At 37.4% G+C, this 15,914-nt stretch overlaps 2 protein-coding genes across 3 annotated transcripts in view; one reads left to right on the top strand and one right to left on the bottom strand.

The window, feature by feature from the left end:
- The first annotated feature begins 5,739 nt into the window (after nt 1–5,739).
- On the top strand, nt 5,740–14,511 carry tmem254 (transmembrane protein 254). Of its 2 annotated transcripts, none has more exons than XM_066678654.1 (4): nt 5,740–5,893; nt 9,438–9,541; nt 9,632–9,691; nt 11,445–14,511. In XM_066678654.1, the coding sequence occupies exons 1-4, from the start codon at nt 5,807–5,809 to the stop codon at nt 11,566–11,568; spliced, it is 375 nt and encodes a 124-aa protein (XP_066534751.1). In that variant the 5' UTR covers nt 5,740–5,806; the 3' UTR covers nt 11,569–14,511. The 2 variants fall into 2 exon arrangements, with proteins under 2 accessions (XP_066534751.1, XP_066534752.1); XM_066678655.1 differs by having other exon boundaries at nt 9,462–9,541.
- Nucleotides 14,512–15,345: 834 nt separating this feature from the next.
- Nucleotides 15,346–15,914, bottom strand: part of LOC136706120 (L-threonine ammonia-lyase) — a 3,835-nt gene continuing 3,266 nt past the window's right edge. Inside the window, exon 4 of the mRNA XM_066680053.1 lies at nt 15,346–15,810. Within this exon, the coding sequence (XP_066536150.1) occupies nt 15,712–15,810 (99 nt within the window). The 3' untranslated portion in view covers nt 15,346–15,711. The remainder of the gene's footprint in view (nt 15,811–15,914) is intronic.

The raw sequence follows: 15,914 nt of genomic DNA on the forward strand, positions 1-15,914 counted from the left end.
TCCAAATTCTCACCAGGCTAAAGAAGTATTCACATGTGTTTGAGAAAATGATGAAGTGTACGTAGGGCCAAAAACATTTTTGAGCTTTTCTTTCACTAGGCTATAACTTTGCTGGATTGCAGGAGATATGCTCAATACAAAAATGTTGCACGGGCCAGATGAGATGGTAGAGCAGAAGCTAACACTACAGACAAATCAAAAGCTGGATGATGCATAGCCTGCACTGCTACTTAAAAATGGCAAGGCCAACTACTGAATGATTCTGTGCCATATCCATGAAAAAGTAGGTGGACAGCCCATTTTTAGGTTCCCAGATTTTTGGTGCGAACTACTGTTCTCAGGTGGTAATTGTCACTGTTTTCTGCAGCTAACTGTTTAATTGTTTAGTTCCATTATCAGCTTCAGACTTGTTGAGCCAAAAGATGGTCAGAAAATGAAATAAAATGTAAGCAAAAACCGAAATACTATAAAATGTAGCTGAGAAAAACTGCAAAAAGTATCTCCAGCAAAAAGCTAAAGTCTTTAGCTCACCATCTTCTTGAAAATCAACTTCTTGAAAAGCTTTTATCTTTAATTTATAATCTTCTGTACATTCAGTTGCCCTTTCTTGTTCTTTCTGCATGCATTCCTCAGTTACTATTCTCTCACCCTTCTGAGTCAGAAGCCCCCATTTTCATTACAGGAGGCGCAACACAAGTAATCTTATCTATCCACCAAGGCCATCTTAATCCCAGACCAGGGTAGTAGGTGGACTCTGGAACTGCCAATCAGCAGTCCAAAAGGCTTCATCTGAGCCCTGGCATCGCACCATTCTCTGCACTTCCTGGCATTGAATGAGACCTGGATCACCCCGAGAACTCCAGCAGCCCTATCCTCTACCTTAAACTTCTCCCACTCATCAAGACAGACTGGCAGGGGTGGTGGCACTAGTTTGTTTGTGTCCAGGAAGTGGGCCTTAATTTCACTCTCTTTTCCTCATCATCTTTTAAATACAATGCTGTTACTGTGTCTTCACCCACTAAACTGCATATTATTGTCACCTATCGCCCCCCTGCTGCTCGTCAATTTCATAGACAAGTTAGATATTCTTCTGAGTCTCTTCCCCATTGATGGAACACCACTCATTTTCCTCTGTGACTTCAACCTTCTAACAGACAATTTGCAGTCATCCTTTGTCATCCCCCTCAACCAGTCTCCCCCAACTCACAGAGCAGGCAACACACTGAACCCAATCTTCAGCAGACCTACTCCATACACTGGATATCACAATAACTCCCCTTCACTACTCAGATAATCACTTTCTTTCTTTTACACTTGTCTATGTCTCTCCTCCTTGCTCTTCCTTCACTCAACATAACCTGCACTCCATATCTTCGCCTTTTATATCCTCTATCCTCCAGGCCTCCAAGATCCTCACCACCTGCCCCTTGGCTGACAGGTGTTCTCTGCAGCAACCAAAGAAAACTAAGAAAGGCAGAGAGAAGTTGGAGGAAATCCCAGCTTGACTTGGATCTTCATTCCTACCAATCTCTTCTATCTAGGTTCTCTAATGAAGTTAATTCTGCAAAGTTGTCTTTCTATAGAGGGAGACTGGAAGCATCAGCATCTGACCCACACGGGTTTTCTCCTCTTTCCCAAAAAAACCCCATCTCCCCCACCACCCTCTTCTCTCACCCCAGAAGGTTTTTTCACCTTCTTTGAGGTTAAAAAAATCTGCCAGTCTATTTCCTGTCAGCCCTCCCTCCACATGTAATTAACACAAATTCCTTAAACTGCTTTTCCTCCCTTTCCACAGATGCCATCCTACAGCTACTCAAGTCCAGCAAGACAACCACCTGCCCACTGGACCCCATTCCAATCCACTCTTCTCCAGTCAATCTCAGTGGTCCTGCTGCCTTTCACCACATTCACCCTAAACAATCCTTTGTCTTCTGGTCAAGTTCCATTGGCTTCAAGACCACCAGGGTGGCTCCCATCATGGAGAAGCCCACTTTGGACTCCTCAGACTTAAGCACCTACAGACCGGTATCACTTCCTTTCCTCTCTAGAATTATTCAATGCAGAGTCTATCAATTGTCCCTCTTTCTTACCCAGAACCAGCTCCAGGACTGCAACCAGTCTGGCTTCAAACCAGCATACTCAACTGAAACTGCCCTTGTAGCAATTACTGAGAAGCTCCAGACAGCAAGATCACCCAAAATGACATTGGTTCAAATTCTTCTGGACCTTTCTGCAGCCTTTGAAAAAGTCAACCACAAGATCCTCTTGTCTGTCCTCAACAAACTCAGAATTACTTGTTTGGCATGAAATGGTTTTAGTCTTATCTGGAAGATCACTCTTACTAGGTAACATTGATCTACTTCTTCTCCACTGGTGTCCCTCAAGGCTCTGGTCTGGGTCTTCTATTTTCATTGTTACCCGTTCACTTGGTGATATAATTACCTCTCATGGTTACTCTTACCACTATTATGCTGATGACACTCAACTAATGCTTTCCTTCCCACCATCTGGCATCTGATTTCCAGTCGCATCTTGTCATGTCTGACTGACATTGCTTCGTGGATGTCAGCTCACAACCTGAAGCTCAATCCTAGCAATACTGAGCTTCTTTTCAACCCTGAAATGGATGGTCCTCACCAAGATCTTGCTATCTCATTTGAGAACTCCTCAACTGTTCCATCTGAAGATGCAAGGAGTGTGAGTCTGGATGGCCAGCTATTGTTCACAACCCATATTGCAAACATAAAATGGTCATGCAAATTCCTTCTGTACAACATCCAGAGGATCCGACCCTTTCTTTCTCAGGAGGCTACCGAGGTGCTTGTCCCAGGTGCCATCAGGCCCCTTCAGCTGGTACTGAATGCAAGTGCTCAGATGGTAGAACGAACTTCCACTGGCTGTCTGAACAGCGGACTTTCTTGCAGTCTTCAAACACAGACTGAAGACCCATCTCTTTGTGACCCACTTAGGTGCTCACCATAACAGACTGTTTTTGCACTTATACTGCACTTAACACCTTTCCTTCTAGGTTTGAGCACTGACTAGATTGCATTGTTTATTGCAATTACTAAGTTTTGTTCTTTCTAGATAGCCATTGTTATGACAAGCGTCTGAGCTCATAGGGAATTTGGACCCTAACCTATTTGTACTAGCTGTCTGAACACCAAGCATTTTTGTGAGTCACTCTGGATAAATGCTAAATGCTGTAAATGTAAATGTAAATGAAAATAGACAATGAGGGCGCCATCACCTCGGAGTGAAAAAAATCACCCAAAAATGCACAAAAAACACCAAAAATACACAGCACACACAGCAGGATAGCAGCTCTTGTGCCAGAACACACTGCAGAACAGTGGTACACACAGAAGAACAGCTGCTCTTGTGCCAGTACACAATTAAATCTTGGAGATGCGTTTGTGTGTTAAAGTATTGTGATTATTATTGTACATGGCATTTAGTTTAATAATGACCAATTATCACGAAAATCATCCAAGGCCCAAAATATCCAATATCCAACCCTGTATATTGAGTTGGGTATTGGATATTTTCAATTAAAATGTACTAGCTAACATTTTAGGGGTCTGAGTACTACAGTGCAAGGAACCCTATTGTAATTGTTTAAATGTATATTATAATTCCGCCACTAAAATATTCTGACATGAAACGAAACACACAGACCAAACGTTAAGGCCTACAGACTTCCCACTTCGTCAACAAATAGTACCCTCCTGCTACTCAGGCACAAAGAAGCCTGATTCGCCCCAAGGTTGTGCTACAATGATGGAAAATGCTTTCATTACAAGATTTTCCACACCATGATTCATAGAGATTAAATATTTTTTCTACATAAATCCTTTGTTTCTGATGAACCAAAAAGGTTGACACAACCACTACGATCCACTCAATTTGTATAATTCACAAAGCCTAATTATGCGAATTAGTCCTCGTATTTTGATCTGATCGCCATGACCTTGGTGTTAAAATGTTTGTAGCATGCCAGTCAATAATTATCAAAAAAAAAAAAATAATAATAAATCTGGAATTTTCGAAACAAGATGGCGGTTATATGCAAATGAACCTGTACCTTTAATGGTATGTTTTACTTTAACCCATGTAACTCCTATATACTTAAGTCAACTCAGATGCATTTTCAGACATTGCTTCAAGACATGATTCTGATGTAGCATCCTTATGCTGGTGCATGAAATATTATAGGGGGCGCTATAATATGTAGTTATGTCTTTTTGGCAATATCTCATCATTTTCAATGTGTATCAAGTTGATGTTTAGCATGCTTGTTCTGTGAGCAAGCCTACACTTGGGAAAATAATGACAACACAATACAGGCAAATTTGTTAATGTCATCAGCCAATCAAATTTTTTGACAGGCTTAACGATCCCCAATCATCAATGGTATGTACATGGACACACACAAGAGCCTAAATAATGTTCGGGGTGATTGTCCCAAAGGGGTGTAATTTATGTTTGTAACCTGAAAATATGGAATTGGTCTGATTGAATTGGATTTTCATCATGTCAGCAAACCATTGGACTCATTGCAATCTGTATTGCATGTCGGTAAATAATTAGCAAAACAAGTTTGAACTTTGGACACGCAGTTGCTGCAATATTTCAATAAGCTTGTGTGAGCAGAGCTCAGTGCACTCTTTGAGCTATAACTCAATCAAACTTTTTGGAGCTTAACCAAATCAAACTAAAATGGGTACATATGTGCATGGCATTACTCTGACAAAGTGTGCCAAATATGATCAAAATGCATATACGGGGGGTGCTATAATTAGAAAATAATTTAATATTTAGTATAGAGCCACTTGAGGATGCAGGGGACTTTTGTGACTGGACAAAAAAGGACAGCAAAATAACATCTCTGCTAAAGCTGGCAGGTGGAGATACACACTGCTACCAAACAGCCATCTATCTGTTCTAGCTTCACTTTTGGTAGAAATTTTGCTGTTTTTTTTCTTCTTCCTATTACAGTTACAGTCCTACGACGGAGTTTTAGGGCCACGGGTTTAAAAAAAAAAAAAAAAAACAAAAAAAAAAACAAGATTCCGAGAATAATTCTGAGAACATTCTCGGAATAATTTGCTGCGTGTAATGGAGCAGACACACACAGTGTAACTGTGGAATGCAGTGTGTTGCTTAAGTCTTGCTATGGTATAGATTTCAGGAATAAACACTCAGGACCACAGTGTGATTAGTGTTTAAACCCTGAATCGGTGCACGAACCCATGGCATGTAGTTTCACAGGATACAATTAATAATCACGAAAATGATGGCTCCAGAGCGAGAGGAACTCCGGCGCGGCCACGAGGCTCCATCGCGTTACGGCACGGACTCGTACAATAAACTAAAGCCTTATGCATCGCACTCAGGGGCTGCACTGACGGGGTCGTCATGTCTGTGGATGCGTTTAATAAATAATTCTGTTCACTTCACTGACTGCTTCTTTCACAACTCACTCAAGGCGCACAGACTGTCTATATATTATAATAAATAATAACCCAAACAGTGTTTCTCTACATATTCTGATTATATTCTCGAAAATATACAGACTTTTTTTTACTCAATTATTCTGAGATTTTTTTCTCTCAGAATTATTCCTAAAACATATTCTCGGAATCTTGATTTTTTTTAACGCCGTGGCCCTAAAACTCCGTCGTAGTCCACGGTTAGCGTTAGGAGGCTTTTATTATGAAAGTCTGAACAAGGTTGCCCTCTCCCTCTCTCCTGCATTTCTCTCAGTTTTTTAAACAATCAGGGAGAGTACGCTGAAACAGACAGAATGGCTACAAGTGATGAGTACGCGTATTTCAGAAGGTCGAGTCTTTTCTGGATAGTAACGGTAACATTGTCCATGGGCTTCTATACGGTAGGTTGTTTTCAATAATAAATATGAAATGCTCTTTGGCAAAGTACCTTTATTAATTTATCACTTTCTTGCTTAGCTATCTACGTGTCCCGTGTGCTTTAGAAACTCATTCATTAAATTATAATTCCCAAAACAATTGAAATTAAAATTGAGAATTGCTCTATGTTTCTGACGTGTTCTGTTTTCATGAGTAGAAATGTTGTGATGTGGTAATCTGATATCTGGAGCAAAGTTGCGAGTAACGGCTCTTTGGATATAAAACACTGAAAGGGTAGTACATTTTATATCTTAATCCTACTGGAGAGTTTAAAATCGAAGTGCTGTGGAGGGTCTGATGATGGGGTCATGCATTACTCGTGTGAATCGGTAACAAATAATCCCTCTAACGGACTGAAAACAAAGCTCGAATGCCTGCCTTTTTAAGAATACCCAGTGCACTTTTGGCCGTCAGGCTAACAGCTGAATGGTGCTTTTACTGTGTGTGTGTGTGTGTGTGTGTGTGTGTGGAGCTTAGAAATAGGCAAGCTGTCAAAGTGCATTTGCCTATAATCATTTTTATGCATTGTTCGCATCTGGTAAAAGAAAAGCATCAGTAGATGCCAGAACATTTCTATGAGCAAAGCATTCAGAGGCACAGACGTTATTAGTGTCAGGTAATGATACATAATTTATTATTATTGTTATTATTATTTATTTATTTATTTATTTTTTAATCACTGACAATTTAATCTCATTTCAAATGCATCGTGTACTGTGTTTAATGAGAGTAAAAACCAATAGCTTATAGAAAGTTTGTGCTGGCTTTGATAGACATTAGTGTTCTGTTATCCACCACCATCTGTTCTGCATGTTTAGCAACGGGCAGCTTCATCTGTGGTTGGTATGACTAGATATTGTCCTGGAATGTTTCTATCCTCCTGTCTCCAGAAATGCCTGCTGATCTCTTATAGTCATTCTATGCTGTTCCGTATCATCTCATTTATTTGTCTCATGCACTGTACCTGTATCTGAAAGTTTACTAGATGTGATTGTGTAAATTTAAATAAAATGAATGTGTTTTACATAAAAAAAAAAAAAACAAATATCAACTTAAATTTTTAAATAGAGTACATCCACAATAAAGAATCGTGTGTGTGTGTGTTCGCTGTCCCAAATCAGTGTGTGTTCACTACTGTGTGTGGGTTAAATGCAGAGGTCAAATTTCATCGTACGTTTATAAAATGATCATGAAACATGTCACATTCCACTGCATGGATAGACTCAGCCCTTTAACTAAAATGGTAAGCAGTATTAAAACGTATGTATTCATCCAGGGTACACGTTTTGTGTGTGTGGTTCTGTGATATGACTTGTGTGTTTTTTTATTGATAATTGGTGGTACTTGGCCTAAAAAGATGGAGATCTACTGTTATAAAAACACTGTGTACTACACGTATACTGCAGAATGCCCTTATCTGTATTTGTTAATGTTAATACAAACTCAATGTAAGTTATGAAATGTAACTTGTTTTATATATAATATATATTATCTATCTTATATATTAGGGCTGAAAATGTATGTTTTATATTGTCATACAATTTGAAAAAAAATAATTTTAAAATCACAGGAGCTTATGGTTAATTTTTAATGTTTTTTATGCACCTGAATTATCAAAACAATGTCTTGACCATTGGCGTTGGAGCCGCGGGGATGGGGTGGCGGTTAGTGCCCCTCGCAAAATTGGAAAAAGCTTAATTTCCCCCATAATTTATACCACGGACAGAAAAATGTTTTTTTTTTCCCCACAAACTTTTATTTTGAAAGTGCGCTACCAAGTGCAACGTGTTTTGGCAGCAAGCCAGACAAGGTGGGTCTTCTTTCAGCTTTCTTTAAGGTGCCTATTTAAATATATAACTGCTCCAATAATCAGCTTCACTGGTCTCCGATTCACCTCGTCAGAGAGTCTGGTTTATAAAGACTTGTATGTAATGTCTGGTTAAGGTAGTGATAACATAGGAGGGGAATTTGAGGGGTAGTGAACGCTAAATATTAGGTTGTGTAAATGCACTATAAAATCCAGCAAGTTAAATCCTACATCCTTGTCTCTCAACTCATTCCCCATTCTTTTAGCTTCAAATGTTCATAGAGGAGTACTTTGTAGTTCTACAATATCAGACTGTAGTCCACCTGTTGCTCTGCATAATTTGTTTGCCCCATTTCACCTTGTTCTTCAAAGTTCAGAACCACCTGAAATATATATTTAAATATGTATACATGCACAATGCATTTTGCATATTTTGAAAGAAATAATTTTTCTCAATTATTCTGCACTCAATACCCAATAATGACTAAATAAATACAGCTGTGATACTTTTGAAGGTTGTTATAAAGGTAAAACTAACATTTTGAATTAACATAGGTATTCAGACTCTCTCAAGAGTAAGGAAACCGAAGGTGTAGGGTGAAACCTGTTAGGCCGTATTTTGCCCCTTTCCCCCTGGTTGTGTCTATAATTGGATTACTCTGGGTGTTTCCTTATTATTTAAAGAGTAAATACATTTAGAGGAGCACTAGGTAAGATTGGGTATGTTTTCTCCTGGGGTTGCTGAGTGTAATATTTACACTGTCAAGGTTTTGTTGATGAAAGTGTTATAATCAGGTTTTTGATGGTTACTGAGCAGTGAGGCATAGTTTGCAGCTGTTAAATTTAGCTGGATTAGCTCAATGTTTGGCATTGGACATTGATTCTGGTAAATGCTTGTTCTGTAATTGCTGTGTAGTTGAAATGGTTAGAGTACCACAAAAGTTATATTTTATGCTTGTAATAAAGCGGTACATTGTATATAATTTGATTATAGCCTACTAGCCAACGAGCCAATCAGATATAGGGTAGGGGCGGCCCTGGGTCTTGGCCAGACAAATTGAAGCCTAATTTATACTTCTGCATCGAACCTATGACGTAAACACGGACCCTGCGCCGCAGCCTGATGCACACCTCCACAGAAATGTAACTACGCGTCGCGTGATGCGGGCCACAGCAGCTGTGATTGGTCTGCGGAGCCTCGTGTTCCGCCCACACATTCCTGCCGTGGTGGTTTAAACGGCAGAGCAACGCAGAGTTTGTTGCATACACAGGGCCCCCACCCCTGTCCACCTCCCGGGCATGGAAAAAAGTTCAGAAAGTATCAGCCCTGATGAGATAGAGGTGTACGTGTGTTTGAGAGAGAGAGAGAGAGAGACTCTAAGTGTGTGTTCATCAGTAGAAGCCTCAAGATCTGGTCGTGAATATCCCTTGGTTTAGAAACTGTGTGTGAGTGAGTGACTTGATTTAATGGCAGTACTGTAAATATGAATTACACACACGCAACAGGTAGGGGGCGCCAAGGAGCCAAAAATGTCTATTTATTACATATTATTCCTTTTTCTATAATAATGACAGTCAGTTGTTCAGTTGACAGTCGTTCAGTTGTTCTTAGTTTAAAATAAGAGTGAAACCAACTATGGTACTATTTAATAATTTCATATTTTGTTGCATTTTTTTTGTTTGTTTTTCGTCCTTTCAAGTGGACTGTGTTCTGGCCAAATCAGGTACCCTATGACAGTTTGGGTCTGCTTGGTTCTCTTGCAAAACATCTCATAAATGAGCATTACAGCATCATGTACAAGGGGTGAGTTTGGTTTCTGTATGTTTCTGTATATTAATTTCCAGCTCTAAGTGAAATATTTAGCCAAATATCTCATTGTTGTGTGTGTTTTAGGTGGTGGTGTGCTTGGGCCATCCATGTCTTTGAGGCCCTTGTGGCAATGAAAGTGTGCAGGTAAGAAAAATGAGTTGCTGTGAAGCATTGTACAAGCCCATGAGCTAGTATTGCTTAACAGATGTGATGTTGATATTGATTTTTATAAAGACATATAAGCTTCCTAGACATGTGTCATGTGGATCATGTCTTCTCTAATACTACTTGCTAATTTATTATATCAGTCCCTTACGAATAAAATGTTTTTTCATAGTTGAAAATAAAAAGGGCTGGCTTCAGAGAACAAAAATGCTGTAAAATTGACTGACCTATGGAGACTTTTATAGTAAGTGGAATCATGTATGACTAAAAACCCCGGGGGGGTCTTTTAAACCTTATACCTTGAATTAGTAAGAAATAACATGTTTTCTGACTATCAATAAACACAAGTTAGGAACTCAAATTCCACTGTATTTATTTGTTTGTTATCACGTTCATAGAGCTGGTGCTTAGCCTTTAAGCTTCATTAAAAGCGAGAGTGCCCCTCAGGTTCAGCTGTAAATGTGTAAATGTTACTGCTCCCGATGATGACTACCCATGCTGTGCTAATACAAATGAATGAATGAATCCAAGCCTAGAGCCGGGGATTATTTCCTCTCAAAAGGCCCCACCTTTAATAAAATGTTAATAAACTTAAGTACAATACCTCATACATAACAAATAAAAAATTGTACTTTTAGGCATTTAAAATTGCACAATGTGCTAGGGGACTAAACTATTTCAGAGCCTTGTTCTTCTTGATTTAATAGATATAAAGCAAATACCTAGTGTAAGAGAAAATCATATTTTCTCTCACCTGAATCCTCTCAATATACACAGATTCTGTGTTGGGGAGGACAATACACATACATCTTCCCCCAACACTATCCCTTGAGAACACTATAAGCTCACACCAAACAGTAAGACCAATAAAATACTACACCTATAAAACTGTATTTAAATCTCCCTCTTCAAACAAACTTTTTTTTCAATATCCTTTAAAAAAAACACATTTCTGAATATTCATGATCAACGAATTAACACTTGCGACCATCAGGACATCCCAGTTCCTAAAAACCTATTCATATATCTACTCGTCCATTTAATATTATCCAATCTAATTTTTTTTTTGTTCTCATTTTTTAAACAAGATTATATCACACAAATGAACCAACATCTCTGTTTCTCATCTGTGTTTATTCTCATTCACAAGTTAAAAGCAATTACTGAGGTGCTTTTAGCTTATTTTCAAATTTGTTTGGATACATAGTAGGCTTGACAGTCATGTGCAAAGGCAACAAATAAAGGACTCAGGACACCACCCTGAGAGAAATATATACTTAAAAAGTTTAATTGGGGTGGACTTGGATGAACCCAGCAGGGTACAGCTATTCTTTAATGGTACACTACATAAAAATTTTAACTTAATATTATAGTTTCAAAATCATTGTGATGCTTCACTGACCTGCAATAGGGAGAAAAATCCTATATCATTCTTCATTGGGCTCAGCATAGCATAAACTGCATTATGTAAATTTTTGTGGAGAGTAGGAAACCACATACTTTCCCCTCCCCCCTCAGTACTGTGCTGTAAAAATTGATTACACTAGGGGGAGCTCCAGTAGCGGTAAATAAATAAATAAATATTACCTAGTGTCCCTTTAATATACAAACAGCAATAAAGATTATTTTCCCCAGGTTTCCACAGGAGGGCAGTAGAGTACACTATTTTCAGTGCTGTGGCTCTTAAATGAATGTGATTCTAACCTGTGCATGTGTGTCTTTCGATCTGCAGTGATAAAGGCATTGACAGCCCTTCTGCTCGTCTCCTGTGGTTTGCCCAAACAGCTTTATTTGGATTTGCTTCTCTGGGTTTGCTCCTCAAATATAAACCCGACCACCGCAGCAAACAGCAGTGAGCAGAGCAGCTACAGATGAAACAGGACAGCATTTATCAGTGAAACAAGACTGAGCAAATCTCTGTAATGAAACATTTCTACATAGCCCCACAAAGTCACATTCCATGCAACATATGGATCACAATTCCAGATTTTAAAGATATACAATTAACTAAATATAGATTATCAATATGTAACAAGTATTGTTATATAGGTTCACTCAGAGCTATCGTCAGTGACCTTTGTAACATGACATTGTATCCAAGTGTCAATAATACTAGCATTTTAAGGGTGGTAGCTGCTAAGAGGCAACATTATATTGTTGTTCCAGGTAAATGGTTTTCTTACCGCCTTCTGACAGCCAGGATAACTTTCTTTTGACCACGGCTACTTAAAACCTGTTTTTTCTAATGGAGTCCAACAGCTGACCTTAATTACCACATAACTGGATTAAAGTCATTGGGGGGGATTACTTTTTTTTACACCTGACGATTGCATTTATATTCATTGGACAGTCCAAACAAAAAAGATGGAAATGCAAGCCTTTAGTGCCTTTTCCTTTCCCTTACATTCCAAGAACAAATAATATAAATTGCAGAAAATTTGAAAAAGGTTGGTCCTTTTCACTGCACAACACTTTCATATTCACACATTTAATTTCACATAACATTAATTTGTTACAGAGCATTGAATAACCTTGATGTGGTTGTTTAGATTTTAGAGATGTAGATTTAGCTGTTGTTTCATTTGAAACATTCAAACATCATAAAGAGACAATACATTAATACATTATTTGTTTTGAAATGAAGTAATTGCAGTTTAATAGTGCTGCTTCCCCTGCAGTCATGTTTGAATATATTTTTGGACTTTTATATAATTTTTACAGTGCTGAGGTTTTCACAGGTGCTAATTATATGTATTATTATATTTAAAAAAAAAAAAAATCAGTGTTTTAATCTGTAATTCGGCCTCATTTTTCATATACAGTATGTGCACCTGTCAGCTATCACTTACCACAGAGTGTAAGTGTTTTACAATAAGATGTATCTTATCTGTTTCACTGTATACACGTTTCAACATGTTATTCAATGTTCTGGACCACCACAGGGCAGTTTTTATAAGGGTGGGTCATTCCCAGTACTGCTGTGACCCTGATGTTGTGGCATTTTAGTGTGTATTGCACTGGTAGAAGTTGAACAGAAATAGCAGTTCCTGTTATATTACATGTAATGTCGCCCAACATGATGGCCTCCTTGTCCAAGCTGAAATTGTGGTGGTCAAACAACCCAGGTGGCTGGTTTTTGGATTGTATTCAGCACTGACACTTTGGAGAGTAAAAGCCAAGGCAGCACTGCTGACTCTGGATCATGCATTAATACATCACCACATCAGTGTCATTGTAGTGCTGACATTGACCCACTACCTAAATATTAACATTGTGGTCCTGACCATTGAAAAACATGGTAAATGTGGTCAAAAATGTATGCAAAGCAACAGATGGATGGAGTCTGTAATAGTAGACCTACAAAGTACAGCTTTATGGTAAGTGGAGCTGATAAAACGAACACTGTATAAACAAGGAGGTCATTTTAATTTTATTGCTATATAACAACTGGTGTAAATGTTAACTTTTATAGATTATGGTCTATAAATATTATGCATTTTGATCTGGTTCATACTGAAACGTCTTTCTGAGTTAATTACATGTAAATAAAATATAACCCTAATTAAGTGTGGGATGTTTTTATAACATTACCGCCATGGATGTATATTTCCCCACAATAGTATTTTCTGAGATTGTTGTAGAATATATTTATTGACATACAATCAAAAGCTGAAAACACAGCCCATCTTTTGATATTTAATTTATTATTTCATTTATTAGAAATTGTAAGCCAGTGTGATTTGGTTATTGTTAAAAATGTCTAATTCTTTTAAAATGCTTTGCAACATTGTTTGTAAAAAATCACTACAAATAAATTTTAATTGAAAATTTAACTCTTAGCATGCCAGAAACTTGATGGCAGTAACTCAAACAGGTAAACATTTTATAACCATGTTTACCTCACTTAAATTTTTAGCTTAAACTTATTTCTCTGAATATATTCACCTCCAGAATTCCTTGGTCACAGGCCTCTGTGAAAATGATAATTGAAGGAGCAGTTGATGGCAAGTTTTGCTTAATTCTTATTTTACTACTTTTGACATGTTTTAAAAAGAGCTCTTTATAAAAATTTCTTTTTTTTTTTCATTTTCTTTTTTTTTTTTACAAAAAGGTAATCTCTCCTCTAGAGAAAATGCAATAATTTTAATGGTTTGTAAATCACAGTTAGAATTAACTTCCTTCTTACACAATAAAGAAATATATATCATGCTCCATATTTGTAAGCACCTTATCAGTTGAATGATTCCCGTTGCTTTAACATGCCTCCTTTGGTGAAAAGGTCAACTATATCAATGCCATGTATTGGCTATGGGTATAAAAACCATCTAGCATTAGGCTGTGGATCATAACCCTAGAGTGTTGGAATTTATTACAAACTTTGAGTTGGAGGAGTGCTTGTATTTCATAAACACATATCCAATATGGAACTGATGTGTATGAAGCTGAATGCATTAAATTCCCATAAGTGTTCTTATATCCAATGAGGCTGCTACTAACTTACAATGGGATCAATCACACCATTGAAATGTTTAATTTAAGAAAACACCCTTGGCCAGCAGGTATCTTTGTCTATTAGGAGAAGGTGACAAAATGATGCTTTGTGTTGAAATTCTGAGCCATTTTGTAGGGGTGTTATTGCTGTGTGGTGCTCTGAAGTAGTAAATATAGAGGACTGAAGACTCTATACTGATATGTTAAGAAATTTTATGTACTGTCATGTATCTTCTTGTTGTATGTGTGCCAGATTGCTGAAGACAATATTTCATTTGTGTAAACTTAATTGACAATAAAGTTTTATCTATCTATCTATTATTTGAGTTTGCTTGTAACTGCGATTGAGTCTGAAGGAGACAGAATGACCTTAACTAATGAACTTAAAGGATTAGCCTGCACTAATCACTTGTCTCACCCAGCCCTCTCTGGTCCTTACTCAGGAGCATGTCATCCCTTCAGCAACATTTCATTCAGCTATCCATCCAACTTTGCACTCATTTTCACCTCAACGGAAAAATGATCCTAACAAAGACCATTTAAATTTGCAATGTAGCTAGGAACTGGATTCAGCCACCCATATTTTTAATGGTTGGAATATCAAATGAAAAAAAAAATCATAAGAGGTGATGGAAGCTGTTATGGGGGGCACCAACACACAAGTGTGTCTTCGTATCTGATAGTATTAAGAGAGACAATCATAAGTAATAATTGCAGATTCAATCCTTAAAACACTCTTCCAGAACACAACAGTACATTTTCTTAGCACAAATACAGATACATGCCACATTAGACATACAATGTTACAAACACATAAACAAAACCAAAAAAAAAAAAAAATCATCCAGTTTTAGTGGTCCTATGACCACTCAGTTTATAGAGTATTCCATGATTTGCATTATGTATTTACTATACCAGAATGTCCTTGCATATTTTTCCATGAATATGGTAAAAATAAATGATGATAAGCCAGGTCAATTTAAAGATTAGGTCTACCTTATTTATGTCTTTTATCAGGAACTGATTAAAATCCAACAAAAATATTAAACAAATGAGGCAACAATATTAATTATTTCTTAACCAAGCTCAATTTAAACTGAACTTACAGTTAAGATAAACAACCAAATTTAAATTTTGTGCTACAACATTGTAACAAAAATAATCTGAAAAAACATCTGTGCAGAAAGTTGATTGCAATTTTTAAATTAACCTATTTTTTTCCATAATGCAAATCCTGGAAAAGATAGTTTAATTTTTTCAAATATTGATTTTTTTATATGTACTAGTACTGCCCTGTAACAACTGTAATATACGCCAACAATTTCATACAGCAAAGAGTTCATGTTATCATTGAGTTCGAGGGATTTAGAGAGGATATATTCTGTGTGTATTTATGTTTTTGTCTGGATTGTATGTGTGCATGTCTGAAAATAACATGTATGTTTTTTAAAGTATATGTGCATTTGCTATTGGTGTGCATGATTAAATAAGCAATAGTCTTGCTGAGATCACCGGTCCAGCCAGCGAAGGGTAGGGTAGCGGTCAGACATTGTTCGGCGGAGCTGGCAGTTCTGAGTCTTATCCCTGGTCTCCACAACACATTCAACCTGTTTAAATATCACAATGCAACTTGAGAAACTGTTCAAAAATAACCAACAGGAACATAGTGTAATATTTCTACTGTTTTTTGTGTAATATTTCTAACGCCAAA

Source organism: Hoplias malabaricus, chromosome 8, assembly GCF_029633855.1.
Source record: "Hoplias malabaricus isolate fHopMal1 chromosome 8, fHopMal1.hap1, whole genome shotgun sequence".
Taxonomy (NCBI): domain Eukaryota; kingdom Metazoa; phylum Chordata; class Actinopteri; order Characiformes; family Erythrinidae; genus Hoplias; species Hoplias malabaricus.

Excerpts from the sequence above, each read along its gene's own strand:
- tmem254 (XM_066678654.1), top strand. The coding sequence starts at position 5,807 with ATGGCTACAAGTGATGAGTACGCGTATTTCAGAAGGTCGAGTCTTTTC. Across the intron at positions 9,542-9,631 it reads TACAGCATCATGTACAAGGG|GTGGTGGTGTGCTTGGGCCA; the intron begins GTGAGTTTGGTT and ends TGTGTGTTTTAG. Across the intron at positions 9,692-11,444 it reads GTGGCAATGAAAGTGTGCAG|TGATAAAGGCATTGACAGCC; the intron begins GTAAGAAAAATG and ends TTCGATCTGCAG.